At 32.9% G+C, this 27,403-nt stretch overlaps 1 protein-coding gene across 1 annotated transcript in view; it reads right to left on the bottom strand.

The window, feature by feature from the left end:
• LOC143196071 (nephrin) overlaps positions 1 to 27,403 on the bottom strand; it is a 568,267-nt gene that overhangs the window by 69,237 nt on the left and 471,627 nt on the right. Inside the window, exon 9 of the mRNA XM_076403661.1 lies at positions 19,924 to 20,097. Within this exon, the coding sequence (XP_076259776.1) occupies positions 19,924 to 20,097 (174 nt within the window). The remainder of the gene's footprint in view (positions 1 to 19,923; positions 20,098 to 27,403) is intronic.

The raw sequence follows: 27,403 nt of genomic DNA on the forward strand, positions 1-27,403 counted from the left end.
GCATATTTTATATGAACATTAATTTAAATATAACTAGTTAAAGGATATTTTATTTTTACTGTTGAATACGGTCTAGAAATATTTTTTTTTCAGGTATTATTATTTTTATCTGGCATTACTAAACGGTTTGGGATTCATTAAATATGGTTTTTTAAAAATGGAAGAAATATTTTAAAAATTCGTAATCTGTTGGTATATTTTCGAAAATGTTACTTATTTTTAAATCTTGTTGCACTTGTTGTTGTTCCAGACGGTCATACCGTCTTTATGTCAATAATTTTTGTAAAATAATTTATTTTAATCAAAATTCGTAGAATATTGTTAATGAATTGTTACTTCATTTCACGAACAGTTCTATAATTTTTTATCTTAAGTACACCAATTTTCTCTCGGATTGTTGGATTAATATCTGACCCGACAAGATTATTCAAGGTGACTACAGTGGTATTTTAATCATAAATTTCATTAGTTTAGCTATCAGGTCAAGACTATAAACATAAATGAATATAATAATTAAAAGAAAACTGTCCAGATTAATATTAAGGAGAGAATGAGGGAACGAGGGAATTAAAGGGTTTCTTTTCTCATTTTTTCAGATGGCAGAAAATTATTGATATAATCTAAGCTTCTTAAAATATCTTATTAATATACAACCTGTTTATTCGATTTGGTTCCTAACCTTAATTAGGCAATCTTTACTCAATTTTGATACAAATTATTTTATATTTGACAGATTTCATAACTTTCTCCTGATTATTAAATTGGTATACTACTTATATTAGTTACCCGGGATCTAAATGCTATTAGAAGTGAAAAAAATAGTCAATACTTTTATTAATATTGTGTTTATTTCTTTGTTTTAGTAAATTAAACTTTCTTGAATTGAAAGTACTCTATATTAGGTTTCTTAATAAATTATCACCAAGTGTGATCAATTTCTCAATAATATAATTAAAAATTCGATTATTTATTAATACACCATCTTATTATTAATGGATCATAATCAATATCTCATTTTAGAAGATCGACCTTCATAAACATTATGTTAGATAAAGAGAAGGTCAGACACAAAATCAAGGGACTGTACTTGTAAAACAGAAGTTATTCCCAACTCGACCTAGGATCAAAGATATTAGTTTATCGGTCAATTATTAAGCGCAGAAATATTCGACGAATTAGTAATCCAACGCTCTCAAAACAAATTCCTACGAGGTTATTTCAGAATTCGCCTTCAAATATGAAATAATCTTACCAAATAACAATAACGTGGCGCCAATAAAGCTACTCGACAACATGCAGGATATCAAAAAATTGGAGATAGCCAAATTGCACTAACTTTTGTATAAATGTTACTTTTAATCTTAATTTAACCAGTCTAATTTTATCTTGTTTGGTAAGTACATAGTGATGTCACATATCGACGCAAAAGCTCGGGTTTATTGTGCTCTGAATCATCAACTAGCGGTTGTTTTTGGTCAAAAGTGAGTTCGCGCGGCACCCACTCTGCACATAGCTTTTTCATACCCAAATATTCGTGAATTATTATATTGTAGATGTTCAGTTTATATCTTTACAGTGTCTGCTATTCACTTAATTTCAAGTTACGGTCATTCAAAATCATTTTGTGGATTTTTAAATGTTTTCGTCGGTTACAACCTCTTTTGGGCATCCACTCCATTCATCGTCTTCTGTGCTCCTTTCACGACGTTCAAACTTAGCATACCAATCCTTGAAGGTTGATTTTCCTGGTGCAATGTCTTGAAATTCGCCATCAAGCCAAGTTTTTGCTTTAACTGTATATTTTCCCTTCAAAAAGCAATATTTTATCAACACGCGAAATTACTTTTTATCCATTCTTTTTACAATAACAAAAGTTGCTTCACTCAAAATACTACAAATACTACTACAATTCACAAACCAATGATCCGACAGCTGTCACATTTATACACGCATCTTTTGAGGGTGCTAACTGAAAAACATATGGATTTAATTCTAGTAGAGCCATCTATGTGTAGGCCGGGGACTTTTCAATTACCTTGTTAGATATCCATATAATGTAAGATTTGACAGGCTCCTAAGTTGATGTGCAAATATAGCTGTAGAAAACATTGGTGTAGCGATCCATTTATTTCTAAAAATGGTTAAATCTCTAAGGAATGACATATTGAAATAGTAGATCCATTAGGTGAATCTAGTCCTTCTATCACAGAATAATGCTTTGTAAACGGATTTTTTTAAAAATGGCCATATAAGATGAATAACATAAAGAGTCAGCAACTGCAGCAACATCAGAAATCATCTCAATAATATTGGATATGGTTTCGATGGGTAATTGTTTGATTAATCTTTAGTAGAAGCTCCTTATATTAAAAATAACATTTAAATTCGATAACAGTGGAGGTTATGCTTAAGGAGGTGGTTAGACATTAGTTGTCTAATTTAACCTTGTGAATATTAAGGTTTGAAAAACCATTCCTGAAATAGTTTTCAGCAACTATTGTGAACAGTGTAAAAAACTATGTTAATCAATTCAAATAACACAATTTTAGTTTTTTTTATAGAAATATTAGCTTTTTATCATCCTGTTAAAAAATGGAAACCACAACAAGCTGATTTTGTTCAGACAAAAAAAAACGATAAGTAACACAAAAAGTTTAACTTATATACAATGAAAATTAATCTATAGACAATTAAATACGAAAAAAAAATATATAACGGAGAACAGTTGGTTTGGTCGGTAGGTAGGCAGGCGTCTTGATAAAAACTCTCCCCAATCTGGATATTTTCCTGGGCGGGTATTAAATAAACCACAAGGCGTTTCGCGTTACGTAGAATAAATTCAATTTCGACGTGATGGCTGCTACAAAGTTACAACTAAAAAGTTTACCTCAGAGGGCACCGCGGCCTCGTTCTACCCTGCCTCAACTCCCTGCCCGCCTCTTATTTTCCTTGTTCTCAATGATCAGCGGGAGAAGGTGAACGGATTAATATTTTAAGAACGTGGGAGTACAGGCCAGGACTCTTTATTAAGAAAAACAAAAAGTTTGATAATTCTTTGGCGGAGATAACTGGCGTATTTGACGGCTGATTAAAATTGTGTTGTTATTTTTTCGTTTTGTTGATATAATAATGGGCTGGGGAAAAAGTAAAGCAACAAATTAGATTTGTTTTGTTCGCACTTTAATTTTGTGCACATGCCACAAGATTGTATTATTATTTTTGTATTGTTTGAGCTTCGCACAGACTTCAAAGTGATTAGTTGATAGTAGTTAAAATATAATTGTGCTAGCTTGGCTGGTTAACATTTGTGATTCTCCTTGGGCGAGAATGCAAAATCCGACAAGGAAAATGATCCCAGTCGCGCCAGTAACCAGGCTGGGTAAGGTCGGATGTCTTCTGAGATGATTTCTAAGTTGCTCACTCGCCAGTCGATAGGCTTAATGTCGCAGACCGTGGTTCGGAGCCCACGTTGTAGGCAACAACAGCCAACTGTACGACCAGTCCAGATAAATCCTCGTAATATCAAACACTAAACAATAGAGCAGTAACGTCCAAAAAACAGTAAACTCACGTCATCACGATGTCGATTTATTGCCAATTGTAGTTAGTAAAATCCTTTTCAAATATGACAGTATATTCTGAACCAACTGAGTATCACAAGAGTTTCTTTTGAAACCCTTGTAAAGACGAAAACAGAATTGGTAGTCAGTCAAGACAAGATCCAAAGCAAATTAATTTTGACTCGTCACTATAAAATTGAAACAATTTTTGATAAGCCTACATTGCTCTTTTCTTTTTAGGAAGTAAAAAAGCAAAATATGACGAACATAACTTCTGAAATCTTCATTTTCAAAGCGCAATAACCGAATCTGTCTGATGACTGAAACACTGACTGATGTTATAATGTACTATTATGTACATATATTATGTACTTGTTATGTTATGTACTTTTATATCTAGGATATTAGCGATTATGGAACAGTATAGCTTGATTGCTTTATTATTACTAGATATAGGTAACTTTAATCCGTGTTAGGAGAAACCAAAATGACCTTTTTTCCAATATTATATGGTACATTGAATGCGTGGTTCAGTTTTCTGGTCTGTTTGTTAGTAGTATCAGTTTTTTTCTGGGATAGGTTAGACATACAACAATGTAAATTAATGAATATTTTTACTTCTGACAACGTAGTTTTTTGCTTTTATGAAGAACATTTGTCATTGCAAAGTATTTGTTACGTTAACATGTTCACCAATCAGCTTTTTTCAGGAATTTTGGAAACTATTGGAGTGATTTGGTGATGTATAAAATAAAACCACGAGATATTGAAAGCCACAAGATTAAAACTGTCGCGTGTTAGTAATACTCTGTATCTGGTGGTGTTTCTCTGTATCTGTATCTGAGTGTATTGTATATAGATGAGCCATTAAATTTAAATAAAACCCTTGAACTGAAATCTTGAATCAAACATTGACAGAAAATCGGATATACTTCATTTTGCTTGATCAGTTATAAACTCTTCAGCGTCCCCTTAACTCTTTAGTTTTTGGTGTTGAAAATTTTAAATGTTCTACAATGCATTATAATAAACGGTAAGAAAACGACGAGGAACAATATTAGCTCTGTAAAAGATAATTCTGCTCTATTCCTCAAAATATTAAACAATCTTCACAAAAGGTAATAGTCCTATGGATAAATATTTCGAGCCTGTATCAAGACTATATGATGGAGTGGTAGAATTTAAAAATGTTAAATATTTTTAAGCTAGAATTTCTTAGGTTCCAATAACTAACATTGACGAGCACTATGCTCTGTTATTGTACTAACACCAAATTCGATTAGTTGGTAGTAAAAATATTGGAATATTGGTCCTCTAGAGTCGTCTTGTCAGATCTGCATAGCCAAAAAAGTGTATTGCCTCCGCTTCGATATTTTATTTATTTATTTAATTATTTATGGTGACTCGTTAGCCTTTTGGGATTTTTTGAGTCGATATATGGGTTACATCTTTATATCAGTTTATGTCAGTCCGAATAAACTATAATAATAATTAATTTTAAACATAACATATGTGGTTAAAATAATTTAAGCAATTGAACTTATAAGATATAATAAACGCAGTTGCTTTAGGACAAGGTTACTTGCAAGGTTCAAATCTAAGTGGATAGTAGTATCTCTTGCAGTTCGATAGAATGTGTTTTATAGTTATGAAACTGTTCCTTAACTACAGAGCATACTGATAAGTGTGCACTTTAGGTTTCAAGATTTCTGTTAAGAAGACTGAGTTGTCCGGCAATGTGTGACATGGATGTGATGTGTTTTGCATTCCTGTGATATGCGACAAGATTTTCAAGAATTTTACTGGTCGAGGAGGCTGGGATACATGCCTACTGGTAAATTTGGAGGCGGTTTATTGGTTTTATTGGTTTGATGACAAGTTTTCTACTTCACATGAACAAAGCAGATATTTATGCGCCAAGTTTTATTCCAAGTGTTAATTCTATCAATGGAGGCTAGGAGTATCTCAGCAACCGTTGGCCAGATCATGACCCCCTTGCCATGACAATAACAGTGCACTGGAAGTGTCATCAGAAAAAGTTGCAATTGCTTCATATCTATGATTTGGGATCAACGGTATGCACTAGATAGAGAATCGGCCTTAGTACACTATCTTGTGGCACTCCAGCTCTGATTTATTTTATTTTAAAAAAATCTTTTAGTTTAATTTTAAAATATCTTCATGATAAATAAAATTGTAGAACTTCTTGATGTTGTTGTGGCCTACTCAGATTCAGCTTATAAAACAAGCCTTTGTGCCACACTTTGTTGAAAGCCTGAGCAAAAAAAAATGAAAACAGTGGGCTAGACTTATTTTTTCTAGAGATTAAATTATATGGTAGCCATTTGTCGAATATATGAATAATTATATGTTTAAGAATTACATTTGTCTATATCAGTCTCAATTTATTAGAAAAACAACAAAAAACAATGTTAGCTATATAGTTTCCAAATAAAATTGAACTGCTGATCGATATTTCTTTTACTAAAGTATAAATTAAAATACATAAATAACTAGTTTCCGATGTAATCGTAAATCGTAGCGTCTTCCTTCGAAAGTGCAATATGCTTGATGGGAAACTTTTTCCAATTTTCCATAGGCCATTAGGACTATCTCGGGCCTTCGGTTTTTTCGTCAGATCGCCCGCGATTTTCCACCTTTCCCGTCGATATTTCAATTCTTCCGACGTCAAACTTTATCGGAAAGCGTCGACAATGCCTGATATATCTCACCGGTTTGGATGCTGTCACCCCGGTTTACGACATTTTTATCATATTCCGACGGCCACACTCGTAACTCGCCCCTTTAAACGACAGCTTTTTATTATATTTTTTTTTGCTAGAAATTTTCGTATATGTGCACTTCACGTTTTCTGGTTATTATTCAGGATGTATCTATCAAGAATCTATTGGAATAATTTAATATTTTTATTAAATCTTTAGAGTATCGATCGATTTATAAATTATGTCTTGTATTTCTGTGCAACAATTTGTATAGGTGCTATCACAAGAGGATATTGTCAATTGTGCAAAACGTTACTTTTCCAAACTTTGTGCAGTATATTTTCTTCCTTACATAGTTCTCAATATTTAATCACAATACGCAAATATTTATTCACAGTAATCCAGACAGTAGGGAACCGCCCCTTTTTGTATGACTATAGAAAGAAGGTCGTCGAAGAGTGGTCTTCTTTTGGGGTTCTCTATATCAAAAATGAATGGATAGAGAGGAATTTCGCGTGTTGATAAAATATTGGATTTTTGAAAGGCAAAAATACAGTTGAAGCAAAAACTTGGCTTGATGCCGGCTTTTCGGACACTGCCTGATGAACTCCCTCTAAAACGTAGGAAAACGCAACAGTCGTCTGGCAAGGTTATGGCGTCTGTATTTTGGGATGCGCATGAAATAATTTTCATTGACTATATTGAAAAAGGAAGGACCATCAACAGCGACTATTACATAGCGTTATTGAATCGTCTTAAGGATGAAATCGCGGAAAAACGGCCGCATTTGAAGAAAAAGAAAGTGCTGCTTCACCAAGACAATGCACCGTGTCGCAAGTCAGTGAAAACGATGGTAAAACTCCATGAATTGGGCTTCGAATTACTGGCCCTCAGCGACTATTTCCTTTTCTCATATCTCAAAAGAATGCTCTCTGGGAAAATGTTTCGTCAAATGAAGAGGTGATCGCCGAAACTGAGGCCTATTTTGAAGCAAAGGACCAATCGTACTACAATCGTAATAGTATCAAAAAGTTGGAGAGTCGCTATAATTAGTGTATCATCCTTAAAGGTTATTATGTTGAATAAAAAGAACTAATTTTGTCAAAAAATGTGTTTTACTATGGTAGGCCGGGGACTTTTCAATTGATCGTTATATTGATTGTTATATGGTAATTCATCGGACCATACCACATTTTTCCAGTCATGAAGTGATCAGGTTTTATGATCTTGCACCATTTTCTTCCTAGCCTAATGTTGTAATGTTTCACAATCGCAGCTCTTCGTCATCTTTGTCGAAACAGTATTAGTCAAATGAGTGTTGGCTTCCTCTGTTACTTTTATTGCCGCAGTATATGTTACGTTATTGTTCGTCAGTCTTGTCAGTAATGTTTCACAATCGCAGCTCTTCGTCATCTTTGTCGAAACAGTATTAGTCAAATGAGTGTTGGCTTCCTCTGTTACTTTTATTGCCGCAGTATATGTTACGTTATTGTTCGTCAGTCTTTTTCAGTTATCTTTGAGTATTGCCGACAGTTCCTCTTCGCCGATGACGTTTAACCATGCGTTGTGTATGCTGTTATTACGTGGAGAGTGTCGCTAGTGAAACGTTAATCAACATCTAAGAGATCATACATTTCATTGATTTCATATGTATGTGACCTTGACGCGTGTCGAAATTTACATTTTAGAATAGTGGCCTATAAAATACCCAGAAATATTATTCCAGATGTAGAACATGTGCGGAGGGCCAGCAGCGCCGACTACTAGACGATAACGAATATCTGGTAACCCCGAGACGTTTATCTGGGATATTATTGAAGGGTACTTTCGATCATTCCATGACCATCGTTCAGTGGCCACCATCGACTGCCCAAGACTCATGTATAGGTAAGGCCACTGCCATCCCTTTTATCTATTGTTATTTCTATATTTTTATAAGTTCAATAAATAACGGTCACATAATTTAACCTCTATTGTTTCATTTCGTCTTACCTCCATATAAATTCTCTAAACATGTTTTAACCATATTTAATACACTGGAGGACTAATTTTATTACATGGTGTTCAAATTGTTTTGTCCCTCCTCTGTATATATCAAGGATCTATTGGATTATCTTAATACTTTTACTAATTATCGTTTACTGAGAAACATTTTGGAAAAACCTTGAAAATCATTTCTCCTGTAATTGCTATGATTTTACATAAAGTTGTTGGCACTTCTGTAGATCAGATGCTTATTGCATTTTGATCTGGCTTTTATTTTGAAAATCTGGCATATTATATATTAATTAAAATCATTTCTATCATTTTCTTTTTTTTCCATATTTTTGGTAATATTTATTTAGCAAGGACGATGTTGATTTGGCGTTGATCTTCGATCAATTTATCGATCCATTTTTACACTACTTCAGTATTTCGAAACCATGTGTCAGTCATACCATGCTGTATCGATATTAACTTGCAGATGATGATTTTGCGTCTGTTAGTCGTTATTGCTTTTTTGCAATAATACATAATTCAACTTGTGCAATTCGCATAGGCGGGCATCTGGGGTAACAGTTTAGTAGTTAGTAATATACTTTATATCCTACCATATGGTAACAGGGTTTTGCCATGCATATTTCATTTCGATATGGATGTAGATGGCTCTCTTAAACTAACCAACGATATATTGAACTTGGTGTTGTCCTAAAACAAACGCCTTCAATTATTTAGTTAGGATATTTCGCTAAATACTAAGATCCAAATAACTTTTGGAGTTTATTGTATTCAAGCCTTTTTAGTCCTGCAAGTCGTCCTTCGTCATTGACATCAAAATCATGTTACGACACAACCACATACGACACAATGAGACAATCAAAATATTTATTTTATTATAGTTTAATTGACATACAATATAAAGCTTCCTGACCACGCAGAGAGAATATATTTTTTTGATTGAATTATTAATAGGTGTCAATTTTTTAACCAAAAGCATATCAAGCTATGAGTATTTTCACTCTGGTATCTTCGTTAATCATTAATTTTACCGCATTTGGATCATAAAATTCACGTATGTTTGAAAAACAAAATTTTAGATTGATTGGTCCGTATTTTGGGTTAGACGAAAAATTGTGCTGACTTATTACAATACTTATTGGTGTTCAATATTGCAATGTTATTTTTGCTGTATTTAGCAAAAAAGTAAGTATGTATCAATAAAGTAGTGCAGGTCGTGATTTGCCAGTGGTATTCTCCATACATAATCCAATTCCATGAACATTATGACTAATAGAAAAATATACAATTTTGCAGATATAACTGTGTTTTCTGCTTACTTCGAATTTTGCCCAAATTTTGGGTCATGATACAGTTACGGTAATCAGGTTGCAAAAAGTGTACGAAATTGTCTTCAAAAATGGTTTTTTTAATATTAAAGGTATACGATACTGAGGTATTGTTTGTTGTGAGGTGCTTAAAATCTAGAATTACGTGTTTATCTGCTGTAGTAACCAGATATTCCAATTTAACGTAATTGTTATAGTGTTTTGTTAATTGTATTTTGAGGTTATATTATCAATAAACGATTTATTTCTATTATTAAATGCTGTATTATATTATTTAAAATTAGGTTGTATGTTACACAACCTGAGTAAACGATGAAGGTTACAAATGACCTTAATTGATCCATTGCATAACTAAAATAGTAATTTCCTTGTTCAATATTTATTGAAAGAATTATCACTGTCATCATAGCGATGGTTGACTTTTACTTAAATGAAAGTAAAAAGGTGGGTTGATGAAGTTGGTTTCAAGTCACCAATTATAAATTGAATATTACATAATATATTGGGTATATTATTTTACAGGACATGATATTATGTAAATATGAAAAATATGTAATTCTAAAATCGGAACATTTTTTTGTTGTAAATAAATATATAGCTGAATACATAGATTTTTAAATAATTTATTTGTGTAGTATTTATAACGTATTGTGGGTATTTAGTTTTTTTATATACTGTTCTTTTTTTGTAGTCAAATTGTGAATATATTCTGCATTATTGCCTTTGCCAACAATATTGTTATTAAAAATAATCACTAGTTTGTTGAATCTGAGGTTATTGAACAATCTGATAGATATATTGACAAAAATGCTTTCTTATTCACATCCTCGCCATTCCATTAATAATTCTATATATCGTGAGGCTGGATCTAACCTCAATATATTAGAAATTTGGTATCAACCTATGATTTTTTCCAGTAATTGATAGAATGCGACTTGGAAGGTTACCAGGAGACATTTGTTTGTGATTTCCCAATGATAATTGGTTCTACTCTATCACCTATGCTTTTATATATGTTCTAGTATCAACCTATGCTTTCTTATTTTTTAAAATATTTTCACGTGTTGAACTACATAAGAGTACACTTTGTATTCCAGTAATTGATACAATACGACTTGCCAGGTCACCAGAAGACAGCTCTTTTATTACTTGCTAATGATAATTGGTTCTAGTCTACTTTCATATCCCAGCAAAATACATTAGCTTGACACTGGATGTTAAGTTTAACTGAAAAAAGCATGTTAAACGAGTAGAAGTTTGTATTAGGTTTTAAAATAGTGGTGGTTGCTACGGAATTATACAAATCAAATCAATATCAATACTATCCAAACTTATTAAAACATAAGTTGTTCACATCATTGTTGACATGAATGAAGACATTCACAATGAGGTAGGGTAGTACCGGCCACTGAATAATATAAGGCCACTGCATATAAAATGTCGAAGTACTATAACAGCTTAACAAGTGGACTTAATTGGAGCTCGAAGAGACAAAAACCCTTTATATTAGTATATTTAATATATGAGTGAAAACTGCTTTAAATTAATTTATAAAATATATAATAAATTAATTATATAATAAATTAATTAAACTTATAGTAGAGTTTACCAGTGGGATTATCCATCAAATTTTAATTGAGTTTTGGTCTCAAAGCTTAGATCTGGTATTTAAGAATAACATACAGAAATATATTGAGTAATTATTTGTTTTCTCTGAGACTTACTTCAACGCCTGAGTTACAAATTCTTGATTAAAAAACATTGGAATTAAATGCTATATCAATTGATCATCGACTTTGAGTAATTAGTTAATACAGTGAGTACCCTCAAAAACATTTTTGTAAATATTTGATATAACTATTGCTGCAGAATCTGTTAATAAATTAGGCGAATAACAAAATGACGGTATTTTTTCAATAAGGGAGGAATATCTGTAGGCAGGCGAACACAAGGCAGACGTCTTCAAAAGCTGTCATGGCATATTAATAAACCAAATAAGATACCTCCGTTGCTCCCTTCCCTTCGGAGCCCTAATTGGGCCGACAATCCCCGAATACAAATAGGAAACCACCCGAACGGGGGGAGATATAGAGAACGATGGGAATTTATTAACTTAACGTTAATTGGATGGGTGCTACAGGAATGTTTTTACCATATTATGTGATAAGATACGATTTTCCGTATCTGAAATGTCGGAAAGTATTTCCTAATTTGGCGAAAGGAATAGTCGAGCAGACGCGAAATAATGTAACTTCTTATTTGATATTAATAAAGCGGCAGAATAATATCTAGAGATATAAGTATTTATACGTGTTTTGCCAGCATTCGTCTTTTATCATATGGATGCTTTTAGTATAAAAATATTTTGTAACTAATAGTATAGATATGATTTTAGAACATTTAGGTAGATAAAAATATTATATACATCTGTAAATACATCTTCGTTCAAGCTAATAATAGCTAAAACTAATAAGCGTAAAATAATAATATTTTCAATATCATCCTTCTAATATATATAACAGATTCATTTATTCAGATGGCATATCATGATATTTGTAACAAGAGAAATATGGTTTTTAATTATATATAATCACTATATTTTGAATATACGGTGAGTCTGTTACCTTATTGTCACTTTTGCGTATTTATTGTTATATATACACTTATAATATACATCTTATTCTAGAACTTATTTTAAAGTATATCCTATCTTATTCTAAAGACTATTCTAACTTATTTTAGAGATTATTAAATCTCACTCTATGTATCTATTAATTAATTCGTATGGGAGGTTGCGTTTGAGTCTACGCACTACAGTGTCATCGCGCATATTTAACTGTTTGGCGAGTGCATTGAGATGCACTAATAATCTTTTATAGTACTTGGAAGTAACACTTCGAACCACACTCGTTATGGGTTCTAAGGGGATATCGCGCTGAATCAGTTTATTGAACACGTAATGTGGGGCATCGACAATGACTTGCAACATTTTATTCTAAAACCTCTGGAGGATATCTATGTTAGAGTTGCTAGTAGTATCCCACAGTCCAAATTGGCCTAAGTATTGACTTATATACAACAAAATTCTACTGACGGGCATGTTCTTCTACAAAGGGTGAACGTCAATCCTCGTGTGATGACCGCTGTATCGTCAGCATATGTTGCAACAGCAGTGGTTTTTGAGGTCGGTAGGTCAGCTGTATACAGTAGATATATATAATATCAGTATGGGCCAAGAACACTGTCATCCGGAACACTCGAATATATTTGGTGTAGGTCAGTATATTTGTCACCCTGTTTGACAATAAAATGTCTGTGTGTGAGTTATAATTTCTGCACTCGAAAGTGCATATGGGGCAAAAGTTTTTTCAATTTAACGTGCAGTCCAATGTGCCTAATACCACCTTGTCGAAGGCCTGAGAAATATCGAGAAATGCAGCGTAGCAATATTTTTTAACATTTAAGTTTTTGTTAATTTGGTTGACTAATTTATATATTTGTTCTGTTGGTCCGTGTTTATTGTGGAAGCCAAATTGGTGGCCTGGAACAATATTTTCCTCCTCTGCGATTATTTTGGGTCTCTAAATAATAAAGTATAGTTTTTCGAAAAGTTTAGAGGCTTATAGGATGATAACTGGAGACCTCTTCTGGTTTTTTCCCAGGTTTAAGAATCATAGTGTTTAGGAGGAGGAGCTTTTTCAGAATTGATTTCTTTAAGTGTTGTTTGTTTTACTTCCTTATATATAAATTTCTCATGTGACAATAATTAATTTTAATCTATGATTTACATATTTGTCATGAAATACCAATAATTATATATTTCGTATATATCACATATTTCGAAAAATAGTTTGATTAATGGACCATTTTGAAATATTTTAAGACTTTTCTGAAGGGATATTCACACATTTCTATAAGTGATGGCAAAAAACATGGAGGTATTACTGACGCATATTTTGAATATACCGCTTTTTACATTTTTGTTTTAAAAGTTTTATGAGAATTATTAACCACTGTATTTTAATTGTGTAGAGTTTCAATTTTGTCTTTGAAAAACCATGCCTCTTCTGAAGATTATAGTTGTTGTCAAAGCTAAAACATCAACAAATTTTCAGGTAGCAATTTTCGAACATCTCCGAGGGAATGAGATGCCCAATCAGTTGGCATTGGTCGTCATAAGTAACAATTAGAAGAAACATCTGGAGAAATATTTTTATTGATAGGTATTGTATCTTATAAAATTGCAACATGTGGTCGAGCTTTTATAATAATCTTATTTCTATCTCTAGGTCTATTGGAAGTGTGAATATATTAGAGAGTTCTTAACAGAAAATATATACAATATAATTTTTATGTTTTGCGCCAAGACTAGCTTTAATTTATCCTACATTTCTTCTTCCTTGAGTACCTTGTACTGAGAAAGCTGGCTGGATTAAATGTTTGAGCATCAATATCTTAGAAATTAGCTTATCTAAATGTTCCTAACTAATGCATATGTGTTTAAACTATTTTTGTTGCCGCAAATAAATTTGGCATAAATAAATTTAATATAAATATACACCAGTTGCATTAGGTACCTAAACTAATTTCTAAACTTATCATTTTAATGTAGTCATTGGTGATAATATATCCCGTTAAAATTTGTAATACAATATGATGCAAATTCCTTGTTATTGTTTGTGTTTAATTTCACCCAGACGGCTTTAACGAAAACCTATTCATTTTTCACCGTCCCAAGACGCAAATACATAAGAAACATCGCTGCATATTAGATTTACATTGTCGCAAAAGGTCCCGAACAACTCCGGAGGCAAAGCCGAGACGGCCTCTTTGTCGTTCTCGGTCTTCGTACGCAGTCGAAGGCCCACGCTCTAAATTCGATTGTCTTTGTGCGATCCTTCAGGCACCAGCCAGAGTCACCCCTTCGCCATGAATATTTTAAGCGGTCCAAAAGGCGAATAGGTGAGCGGCCACTTTTTGTCGCTTTTAGAATGCGCAAGAACAATGGAGAGGATTTTCTGCGATTTCTTACGATAGAAACTGTAAACTTTAGAGGTCACACGATTATTTGAAATACATACTTGATTTACTTTGGTAATAGGAAAATGAACCTTCTATATTAACAAAAATACAGAGTTGCTTCGAAAATTACGTAAGTGAATTAAGGCCCCAATTATTAGAATTATTAGAGTACCGCCTACTAAAAATGATAAAAATAAATGAGTTCGACGCAAGATTCAGCTAACGTATTCCAACCGAATGATATAGTATCTAAAATGGAGACAAATACTGCTTATTCTCCTGATGTTCCATGTGGCCCGATGTTGTCACAGAATTTGACAAAAACCTCAATCATAAAAAGGCTCTTGGAATTGATGAAATTTCATCTGGGATATTCAAAGAGCTGCCACAAAAAGCTATCATCAGGTTGACTTATATACAAGGTCATATATTTAAGGTGAAATACATAATTATGCTCAAAAAAAAACAGAGGACTAACATACTGGGAAGGATTTGCTGAAGAATTCACAAACAAACGAATTCAACTAAATGTACCCCTCAAGACAACTGAACAAGCTGCTCGAAATAATACTCTATATAATAGAAATTAAGAGTACAACTAAAGGAATTAATTATCCAAAAGAAGTGAAGGAAATGGTAGCTGAAAAACGTAAGTTACGTAAAAAATGACTACAAAACCGAATACCTGAAAATAAAAATGGTTTAAACAATATAACCCAAAGACTGAAAAGGGAAATACTAGAAATTAAAAACAAAACCATAAATTATTATATGAGGAATTTAACAGATGATAAAGAAAGTGAATACTCACTCTGAAAAGCCGCAAAATATCTAAAGCGCTCATGTCTACACAGTCGGTCTATAAGAGACCTATGTGGGAATTGGGCACGTGACAATCGCCAAAGAGCAGAAGCATTTGCTGAGTATCTATAGAAAACTTTCAAACCAAACCAAACTAATATTGAACATAATTTACCGGACATAGAAGCTGAAAATTCGTTGATTGAATTAGTCACGCCGAAAGGGCTAACCAAAGTTATTAAAACTGACATTAACCACAGGAAATCACTAGGCTACGATTTAATAACAGGAGAATGACTGCAAAAACTACCAAGAAGGGATTATAAAGCTCATCAAAAAACCTAATACCAACACACCCGTTTGTGTTTATTAACAAGCACCCAATAATTAACCAGGTTCACAGAATAACAGATGTTATTGAAAAAGCCTACGAAAGTAAAAAAGTATGCTCAGCTATATTCTTAGATGTAGCACAAGCCTTCGATAAGGTTTGGCACGAAGGCCTTGTTCATAAACTAGAGAAAATGCTACTAAAACAACTCACCGAACTATTAAAATCATACATTACATCCAGAATGTTTAGAGTCAAACAAGAAGAAGCTTACTCTACAATAAAAGAAGCTAAAGCAGGTGTACCACAAGGAAGTGTACTAGAACCATTGCTTTATCTACTCTACACTTGTGATATACTACAAGTGGAAATATTACAATGGCTATATTTGCTAATGATACTACGATTATAGCTGTCGAAGACAATAGTGAAGACAATATAAATAATTGGACACAAGCTTAGAAAATAAGAATTAATGAAAGTAAATCTGTACATGTGCAGTTCACCTATAAACAGAGCGTACAAGCACCAACAACATTATATAATACTATCGTTCCATATAGCAACAACGCTATATACCTCGAAATGAATCTAGATGCAAAACTTCGCTGGAAGGAGCATATAAAGAAGAAAAGAAAAGGATTGGAACTGAAATATAGGAAAATGTACTGTACATGATAAATTGCTATTATATAAGCAAATACTGAAACCTATATTGACATACGGAGTTCAATTATGGGGATGTTCTGCAAAGAGTAAATAAAATACAAATTTTTCAGAACAAAGTCCTGAGAGGTATTGTTGGCGCATCCAGGTACTATAGGACTGATTACCTACATAGAGACCTTCAGATACTCACAGTCAGTCAAGAAATCAAGAGAATTGCAACGGAGCATGAGGAAAGACTCCATTCTCATGAGAATATTGAGATACTGCTGCTTTTGGATACCACCAGAACTAGAGACAGACTCAAAAGAATCAAACCATCTGATCTTGTGTAGTGTTGTGCAGTGAGGTGTATGTGAGGTGTATGTATTAAAAAATACAACAATGACATGTATAAACAATATTTTACCAGAGACTGAGTTAGGGTCGATGAGTCCTTCTAGTTATATACTACCTAGATTTAATTTAACATAACAACAAATTGTAGGTTATACGGTTAGAGTTAGTTAGTAACAATGTAATAATTAAATAATTAAGAAAATCCATTGAACAACAGCATAGAGTAACAATGGTTCAAGAGGCATTAAAAGAAAAGAATACTGTCCTATAATATATCTGCAAATATCTGTCCCTAAGGTTGTGGAAAAATAATAAGTAGCAGTCAATAAGATCAACAAATGAACTAGAGACTTGAAAATGTAGTTTAATAGCTCTAAATTTGTTTCTACTAATTTTGCGTTTCAGCGAAATGAAATTATATCGCTTAACTGATACCTGATTCCTCAAACAGAATCAGCTAAACACCTCGGCATATATCTCGATGGTATAGTAAATTGGAAACATCATGGTAGAGAAAAGGCAGAGCAGATTAGACCCAAAGTCAAGCAACTGTATTGGTTAGACGGAAGATACTCTCTACTTTACATAAAATTAAAAAAAATTGTTTATAAGTTAATCGTAAAGAAATTTTGGACCTATAGGTTGCATTCATCAAATCGACTACTAATCCAACGCAGCCAAAACAAAAATCTACGATTAATTACTAATGCTTATAACCAACGAAGACCTGCACGATGTCCTCAAAATTAAATTGATTTACGAAGTGATGCAAGATTTCGCCTTAAAACATGGGGTTGTTAAACCACAACAACGAGGAAGTAAGACAGCTACTGGACAACACGCAGGAAATCTGAAGATTTAAGCGAACCAAACAACACGAATTTGAATAGTGTAAAAGTGTATTCTTAACTCTAACTTAGTTTTGTTTTAATTTGAGAGTTTTATAGTTTTTTTAATAGTTTTTTAGACATCTTAAAATATGGCCTTCTTCCATATCCAAAGAAATTTTTTTTGTTAAACAATATTTAATTAAGTTAATAATTTACGGTGATTGTTAGTTGAAGTCAACTTAAATTATAGTCGATATTTTATGTAATATAATTTTATTAAAAAAAATTGAAAGCAAATTTCGTTTGGGGGCTTATCAAAAACCTAGACAGGTAAAGCAGTGTGTTGATGATCGTGTTTCGGCCCATAGGGAACAATGGAGGCGATGTAGTTGACGTGTGCAGCCATTGTATGGATAATTAGCGATGGAGAGACTGGTCCGGGAGTAAAAGGAGGGAGGTTGTTTGTAGCCTGAGAGACTGGCCTGTACATGCCATGCTTAGATCTAAAATATATTAAATTAATATGAAGCGAAAATTAATACAACGCAAAATATATACAATATTTTGAATATATTGGCATTTTTATCTTAGATGGGTCGATATTATACGATTTTGATTTATTTCAAAGGTAAGGCAAACAATACGACAGGTCAATTGAAAAGTTCCCGGCCTACCAAAGTAAAACACATTTTTGTGGCAATTTTTTTTTATTCTGGGAATTGTATTTCCCTTCAAGGGTGATACACTGATTATAGCGACCCTCCAACTTTTCGATATCCTTTTTGTAGTACGATTTGTCCTTTGCTTCAAAATATCGAACTGAAAGGCGATATATCGATATCAACTGAAATGAAAAGTCCCCGGCCTGACACATAGATGGCGCTACTAGAATTAAATCCATATGTTTTTAGATCGCCCTAACACTCAAAAGAAGACTGTATACATTTGACAGCTGTCCGACCATTAGTTCGTGAATTATAGCATTTTGAGTGAAACAACTTTTGTTTTGTGAAAAAAATGGATAAAAAGTAATTTCGCGTGTTGAAAGGATATTGCTTTTTGAAGGGAAAAATACTGTTGAAGCAAAGACTCGAGTTGATGCTGAGTTTCCGGACACTGTCCCAGGAAAATCAATCATAAAGGATTAGTATGCTAAGTTTAGACGTGGTGATATGAGCACCGAAGGTGCTGAACTTGGATGCCCAAAAGAGGTTGTTACTGACGAAAACATTTAAAAAATCCACAAAATGATTTTGAATGACCGTAAATTGAAATTTAATGAAACAGCAGACACTAAAAATACCAAGTGAACGTGTACATTATATTATTCACGAATATTTGGGTATAAGAAAGCTTTGTGCAAAGTGGGTGCCGCGCCAGCTCACTTTTGACTAAAAACAACGACGAGTTGATGATTCGGATCAGTGTTTGAAGTGATCAAGCGTAATAAACCCGAGTTTTTCATCTATATGTGGCAATGCATGAAACATGGCTCCATCATTTCACTCCTTGCTCATTTCATTTCGCTCCAAAGCATGGGAAAACGGAACAGTCGACTGGCAAGTTTATGGCGTCTGTGTTTTGGGATGCGCATGGAATAATTTTCATTAACTATTTTGAGAAAGAAAGAATCATCAACATCGACTATAAATATATCGTTATTGGACCGCTTGATAGACGACATCGCCGAAAAACGGCCGTATTTGAAGAAAAAGTAAGTGCTGCTACACAAAGACAATGCACCGTGTAACAAGTCAGTGAAAACGATGGCAAAAATCCACAAATCGGGCTTCGAGTTGCTTCCTTATTCACCTTATTCTCCAGATCTGTCCCCTAGCAATTATTTCCTGTTAGAAGATCTCAAAAGAATGCTCGTTAGGAAGAAATTTTCGTCGAATGAAGAGGTGATCGCCGAAACTCAGGCCTTTTTTGAAGCAAAGGACAAATCGTACTACAAAAATGGTATCGGAAAGTTGGAGGGTCGCTATAATCAGTGTATCACCCTTGAAGGGAATTATGTTGAATAAGAAAACTAATTTTGCCAAGAAAATGTGTTTTATTATGGTAGGCCGGGGACTTTTCAATTAATTAATTCAATTTCCTTTGAAGAATTGTAAGCATGTTGATATCAATCTGTAAAATAATAAATGAGTTTCTTTCGACACACAACTGCATGATTCATTCTTCGTGTCATTGTTACATTAAGATGTATATATAAAAAGAAATAATGTTTAAAAATAGACCAAGTTAAGTGTTATTTTGCATAAATATCATAACTAATTTGCATATTAGATAGGTTCAAAGGAGTTAGTCGTTGAAAAATACCTTGCATTCCACATGTACAGGTTCATCCTTAGCAGCACCGATGATTTTCCTTGCCAATCCATCTCGGCATACCGGTTCGAATTTTACACGTAGATGAAACGATGGACTAACTGAAGTGCCTTCCCTGTTAGTTGCTTCGCAGGCATAATGACCAGAGCTTGATCGGCTTACACCCTGAAAAATAAATTCATATTTACTTTTTTTTATTTACAAGGATTTGTAATTCACGTTTTCAGGATGTAACAGTCAAGAACCTCTATATACCAGAGATTAATGATATTTACGATGATGAGAGGGTTCTCAGTGTTTCGAAGTATACCTGGTGTGAGTATTCCGGCAGAGACTAGAGAGTTCAAAGGAGAAAGTTTAATTCATTTTCAATCCGATCGGTTTAATTTTTAATGTACTAATAATGATATGAACAAATTTTAGGAACTAGAATATCAAAAAGAGGCAAATTTGCAATGAGCTCAAATAAGAATTGAAGCATATTTAAACAAGTTTAAACAACAACACTAATGTGATTATAAAATTGCCGAAATCACATAGTAGAATAGAAAAAATATTACCAGAAATAGTATAAAGAAATTAGGAATTTAATATAATGATGGAGTGGATTTGAAATAGAGTTTTTGGATTTGATTGGAATTGGTAATTAATGGAGAGATATGTAAACTAAAAGAATTCTATAGAAATATAGTAAAATTAAATGAGATGATGAGAAGATAAGAAGAAGAAAATACCCAAGATGAAGAAAAAAAGGAAGAGATAGATTTGAATATATGAAAGAACAAAAAATAACAAAAAAAAACAGTCCATTATAACAAAAAAAAAACAGTGGAAGATGCAATAGATAGAAGAAATGATTAAGATATTTTTAATAGCAAAAATACTCTTTTTGATCTTAAAAAACGAATAAAACAAGGGAGCAGGTGACCCATGATTTGATGCACCATTGTACACTATATAGTGCATTTGAACACTATAACCAGGTGTACCGGAAAGTCATTACATAATTTTCACCAAATTCGGGTTTTCACAGTAAATTCACTTTTCATCACTCGTCACTCATCTTCCCATCTTTAGAATTTTCCCCATTGCTCGAAATCGGTCGCTAATCATTTCTTGGACAACATTTAACGCTTCTGACAGATATTTTTGAGTTTGGGTTGAGTCTTCATCCAATAACTGTTGCAGTTTAGCATCTACAAACTTTTTTGCTCTCTTCTCTTTGAACATCCTTTGTCTTGCATATGGAAATCAACTCCTTTGAATTTTCGAAAACGCAGCTCATGCGCTTAAGTCAGATCATGTTCATCGTAAGTTTCTACCAACAAACGATGACATTTAGTGGCATTTTTCTTTTGAATAAATAGGACAAGTATGCACATGCCGCAAATGCACATTTTCATAAACGAAACCTAATATCTTCAAAGAAATTTACATCTATGACGGTGTTTGTGATTGTGACTTTTGTAAATTATTATGTGTAGAGCTTTGAAGCTTGATGTCAATAGAATAAAATTATATATGCCAAATTATAACATTACAAACTAAAGCCTAGCGACATCAGCTAAAAAGACCGGTAATGAATTTCCGGTACACCAAAGAGAAAAGCATAAAATATTATCTCGATTCAGAATAATCCATTCCAGAGCATCTAGAATCTTCTTCATATAAAATCACATATACGTACAGAAATCTCCACTATGTAATAGGCGCCATATTCGTGTTTAACTATATTTTCCTATTTTGGATAAATATAGTTTGATACTGGTATATATCTGTAATATGACATATAAAATACAATTAATTTAAAATATTTGGGCAGGCAAAATATAGCTGAAATAAAACTAAAACTTCAAAATACTCGGCGTTTACCGAATCATTTAACAGAAAACACGTCTTCCTTGCTCCGCGCCAGTCCAACAAAATGAAGAGATTAATTTTCTTGGTAAATTGCTGAAACAAAAAACATAGACACCGAACTACTGGTACATTTTCGGCGAACAAAAGAAAAACGTCAAAAAATAAACGAAGTTTTAAAACGAGAGCGTGGGACGGCGTCAACTTCGTAAAAAGGATAATTAAAAATGGTGATGGGAACCGTTTCGTTTATTTGGTCGGTTTTAAAGCAACTTTCTGATTTTGGAATGGCCGCAAAACTGTCGCAAACACCAATAGAAGCGTTTAAAATTTGATTTTGGACATTACTATTTAAAATTTTGTTGCCCAAATTTCGGTTTCTATGAAATTAGATTTTATTATAATAAAGTGTTTCCTCTTATCCCCTTGTTATTCCCTCTTTTTATTGGCGGATTGAGTTTCAACGATTTAAAAATGATGGTTTTGGTGTAAATGGCAAAAAACAGTCAGGAGGACCAAAACATTTCAAAAACAATGAATATCAAGACGTTTTGAAGAACTTTATTAGTCTTTTCCAGCTAACCTACAATTTACCTTTACTGTAACTTAAATCTAGGTATATATCTTGGAGGACCCCTTATTCTGTGGTATATGTTTATGTGTATGTGTTTTTCTGCACCGCTGTTTTTCTCTTAAATCCACTTCACTATTCTATACTATAAAAGATTGATTCTTTTGAATCTCTGTCCTGTTTTGGTGTTATCCAAGAGTTGTATTACTTCAATATTGGGATGAGAATTAATGGGATTCTGTCCTTATGCCTACTTACTGCGATTCTCCTGATTTCATGAGTGACAGTCGGTATCTGAATATCTAGATTTAATTAACCAGTCATGCAATATCTGGATTCATCTACATTACTTCTCAGGATTTGATTTTGGAATATTATGTAGCTACCTTGAGGGTTGTCAAATGTTATATAATTCGTTAACGGTCGACGAAATACCCAGAAATTATATCACAGGTGTTGAACACGTACAGGGAATCCGGAAAGGACGGACATTAACGGAGATATGGCAACCCCAAAACATTGATCTCGGATATTATTGATAGGTATTTTCGATCATTCAGTCACTAACTATCGTTCAAATCAGACGTGCACCATCGACTGCCGAAGCGTCCCTTCAGGTAACAGTGCCATCTTATATCTATTATAAATTCTGTATTTATATAACGTCAATAAATAACGGTCACATCAAGTAACCATAACAGTTTTATTTTCGTCCTGCCTCCATTCACAGTATAAGTGCTAGTTATAGGAACTATATGTCTGGAGAATATGACTGGTAGGCTATAAAATGTTTCTATTTTCGCATACGTTGTTCCTTTTATATTATATGACCCAAGGTTATCATATCGCAAAACCACACTCGCGTTTCTGCTTCTGTTAGGTATATGAGTTAATTCTTACATATTCCTGAGATATATATTTATTTTATATATAAGTTATCAATGATTATATATAAGTTATCAATGATTATACATAAGTTTTCCATAGTTTGGTATTGTTTATCCAATAAAACGTGTTGGACATGGTGCTAACTAAATTTCTCAATCTGTCATTGTCAGATAATAGGTCACATAACTCTCCTCTAGCTAACCCTTGTAGTAAAATATAACAAAATTAAAGTACTTTTGGGCGTTATTAAAATTTATAAATATAACCATAAATAGAATAAATAAATATATATAAGACAAACACGCTTTCGAATATTCTTCTTTATTTTAAGAATTAGTATTCAATTATTTTTAACTTTGCAAAAAATGTGGAAAAAACTGAATAAAATCTTTATGAAAAAGTTTTTATTGGCTCTCTAAATCTCCAATAATAAGTTTTATGTTTTCTGCCATTTTTTGTTACTCTTTGTTTTTGTAAGTTTAAGCTTAATTGAGCAAAAGAGTCTTTTGTTTCGATATAGTTAAAAAAATATATTACAAATGTATGTTTATTAATAGTACTTGGATTTAATATGTGCTAATCTGTAATATTAGGTTAAAATCAATATAACTGTGGTTGTTGTAAATAGTTTTCAGAGTTATATGGTATTGTGGATGCTCTATATTTAATCTTGAGCATCATAGTGGTTGCTATTACAGAATTACAAAAGGGTACAGCAAGCGGTTTAAAATACTAATAAAGAAAGAAGTAAGAAACAAAAGAATCCAGTGTCAACATATTCTCATAATAAAAAGGCATGTTTTCAAACGACATACCTAGGAGTTGTTAAACATATTAAGTGATTTCAGATATTTATGATAAATCTAGTACAAGAAAATATGTGAATAAGTATAATTGTAAAATACAATGATAAATATTGTGTACAGACAACATAAAAACACCACGGCAAAGTAATATTAAGTAAGTAGGTAAGTAGTATTAACTATAGTAATTTTGCTTTGACAAAAACTGTACAGTGAGAGCTCCATAAAGCTAGCATTCATGAAAGAGCTGCTATTGCGAAACCCTTTATAATGGAAGCCAACGGCTAAACTACAAGAGAAGTGATGCAACTATTACAAAACCTGGATACTCGATAAGTGAATCACGATGAGATTATGAAAAACTTCACTCTATGTTTCCTGTAAGTAACTGGGTTTAAGTATGGAGAATTACGAAAGAAGTATATCTTGGTTGTGAAATGGTCCTATCATCTGGATATCTTCAAGTTCTTACTATTATTAGTATATTGTTGCCAAACACTGCAGTAATCCTAAATGATAACACACAGCGAAAAAGCTCATTCTTTATTTGAGGACCATCAGAATATCATTAAACATATTCCCTGGCCAGCACAATCACCAAACCTTAACAGAATTAAACCATTATGGGAAGAAGAAGCAGAGAGTAAGAAATTTTAAAATATTTCATTAAATTCAGACACTCAAAGAAATTGTTATATTAAAATAAAATGGTGGCTGAAAATGGTACCTTATTAATAAATAAATATTGTGTATACGTCCAGTGTTCATGTTATTTTGTTCACCCTTGTATTTTACGTATATTTTTTTAATTTATCTCTTAGAACGTCAACAATCTGTCTGTGGGCAATAAGTATCATTATATGATTTTCGTTATATATTATAATCAACTTATTTTAAAGTCTGTCCTAAGGTATTCTAAAGACTATTCTAACTTATTCTAGAGATTATTAAATCTCACTCTATGTGTTTATTAATGATTTCGTATGGTAGCTTGCGTTTGAGCCTACGCACTTCACTGTCATCGCGCACATTTAACTGTTTGGCTAGTGCATTGAGATGCACTAATAGTATTTCAGAGTACTTCGCACTAATACTTTAAATCATACTTGTTATGAGTTCTAAGGGGATATCGCGCTAAATCAGTTTATTGGACACGTAATATGAGGCATCGACGATGATTCGTAACACTTTATTTTGGAACCTCTGGAGGATATCTATGTAAGATTTGCTAGTGGTACCCAACAGTTCAATACCATATATCCAAATGGGCCTAAGTATTGACTTATACAGAAAAATCTTGTTATCGAATGATAATTTAGATTTACGCCCTATCAGCCAATACATTTGGTTTAGTTTAAGCCCAAGCTGGTTGCGTTTTGTCACTATATGTTTTTTCCATGTCAAACATCGATCAAAATGTATTCCCAGATATTTAGCGTTGTCTGCTTGCGGAGGTTCATGATTATTCAATTTTACTGAGGGACATACTCTTCTACAAAGGGTGATTGTCAGATGGGTAGATTTTGAGTGATTTGCTTCGATACTACACGTTTTCAATCACAATTTTGTTAAGATGAAGTCGGAGGTTTGTTGTGGCTGATATTGTGTGTTTTCGTCACCCTGTTTGATAATAAAATGTCTGTGAGTTATGATTTCAGCAGTTGAAAGTGCGTATGGGGCAAAAGCTTTTTCAATTTAACATGCAGTCCAATATGCCACACCTTGTCGACGGCCCGAGAAATATCGAGAAATGCAGCGGAGAAATATTTTTTATCGTTTAAGTTTTTGTTAAATTCGTTTGGTTTGGTTGAACTAATTTATGTATTCGTTCTGTCCTTGCGTGTTTATCACGGAAGCCAAATTAATGGACTGCAATTACTTTGAATCCCTTAATGTATAGATTTTCGAAAAGTTTGGAGATCACAGGGCACAGGCTTACAGGATGATAAGAGGAGACATCTTCTGATTTTTTCTCGTTTTTTATTATTATTTTTTATATTTACATAGTTAATTTAAATATGCAGTGAATTTAAAAATACGTTTCTATATATAAACAAAAATCCTATAAAGAAGATTTAATTCCAAAGGATGAAGCAGTTGATCGATGTAAAAAAACTTTTTCTAATTAATTTCACTGAAACTAACCGAATTCTTCTCACTAGATATCCCGTTCGCAATGAACGATCATCAAAGCAATACATTATTTAGGCGGATATTCGATGGCGTATAGTAGATTGGCGGTTTAAATTACTCCAGAGATTTGCCGGAGTGAATTAGGAAATAATTAATGGAGAAATTCCATTATAAAGATGGATAACTCTCAATCTTAATGACCCACTCAGATAAAATTGTTATGTATATTTAAGACTTATTGCTGTAGGTTTTACGTTTTACCGTTATATCGTTGCCGTTTATCTTGCACCTTAATTGGGTTGTTGTTGAAGAGGAGTCTTTTTTCAGTTTTAATTGATTAGAAATACTCGGCGTAAAAAGATTTATTATTGTTTTCGTTTTTTTGTTCATGATTAAATTTAAATTTTAATTAGAGTAACTTTTAGCCGGCATAAAATTGTAAGAGTGTCTACTTATATGCTGCTTTTAGTGACTAGGACTTTGAACATTCTTCACTAAAACTTGCTACACTTGGTGGTCGTCATCAGCTGTTCTGGCCTCAGGCAATGTCAGTCTCCTATTTTTTAAATCGATTTCTATGATCCTGGTCCATGTTTCTGTTTCGTAGCTGTACGTTTTATCTTCCATCCAAATGGTCGATTTTGTCAAAAAGCCTGTGAGGATTTCGTTCACTTCGACCCACTCAGATACAATTGTTATGTATAATTAAGACTTATTGCTGTAGGTTTTATATTTTGCCGTTATATTTTTGCGGTTTATCTTACACCTTAATTGGGTTGTTGTTGAGGATAAATTTCTTGTTCTTTTTGTTCATGATTAAATATAAATATTAATTAATTTAGAGTAACTTTTCGTATAATTTTAATTATCCTCCATGTCGCTTAGTTATCATCATGATCATCATGAATCCATAGCCGGTATAACTTTGGGGAAGAGTCTATTTATATGTTGTCTTTAGTGCTGTGGGACTTCAAACATTCTTCACTAAAACTCGCCACACTTGGTGGTCCTCATTAGCTGTTCTGGCCTCAGACAATATAAGTCTCCTATTTTTTAAATCGCTTTCTATGATCCTGGTCCATGTTTCTTTTTCGGAGCTGTACGTTTTATCTTCCATCCAAAAGGTGGATTTTGCCAAAAAAGCCTGTGAGGAATTCGCTCACTTTTCATTCTATTGGCATGTCCAAACTATTGCAATCGGCGTCTATGAATTTGTTCC

The sequence above is a fragment of the Rhynchophorus ferrugineus genome, unplaced genomic scaffold (assembly GCF_030347505.1).
Source record: "Rhynchophorus ferrugineus isolate W39M unplaced genomic scaffold, kcgeb_rfMv2 rfM4, whole genome shotgun sequence".
NCBI classification, from domain to species: Eukaryota; Metazoa; Arthropoda; class Insecta; order Coleoptera; family Curculionidae; genus Rhynchophorus; species Rhynchophorus ferrugineus.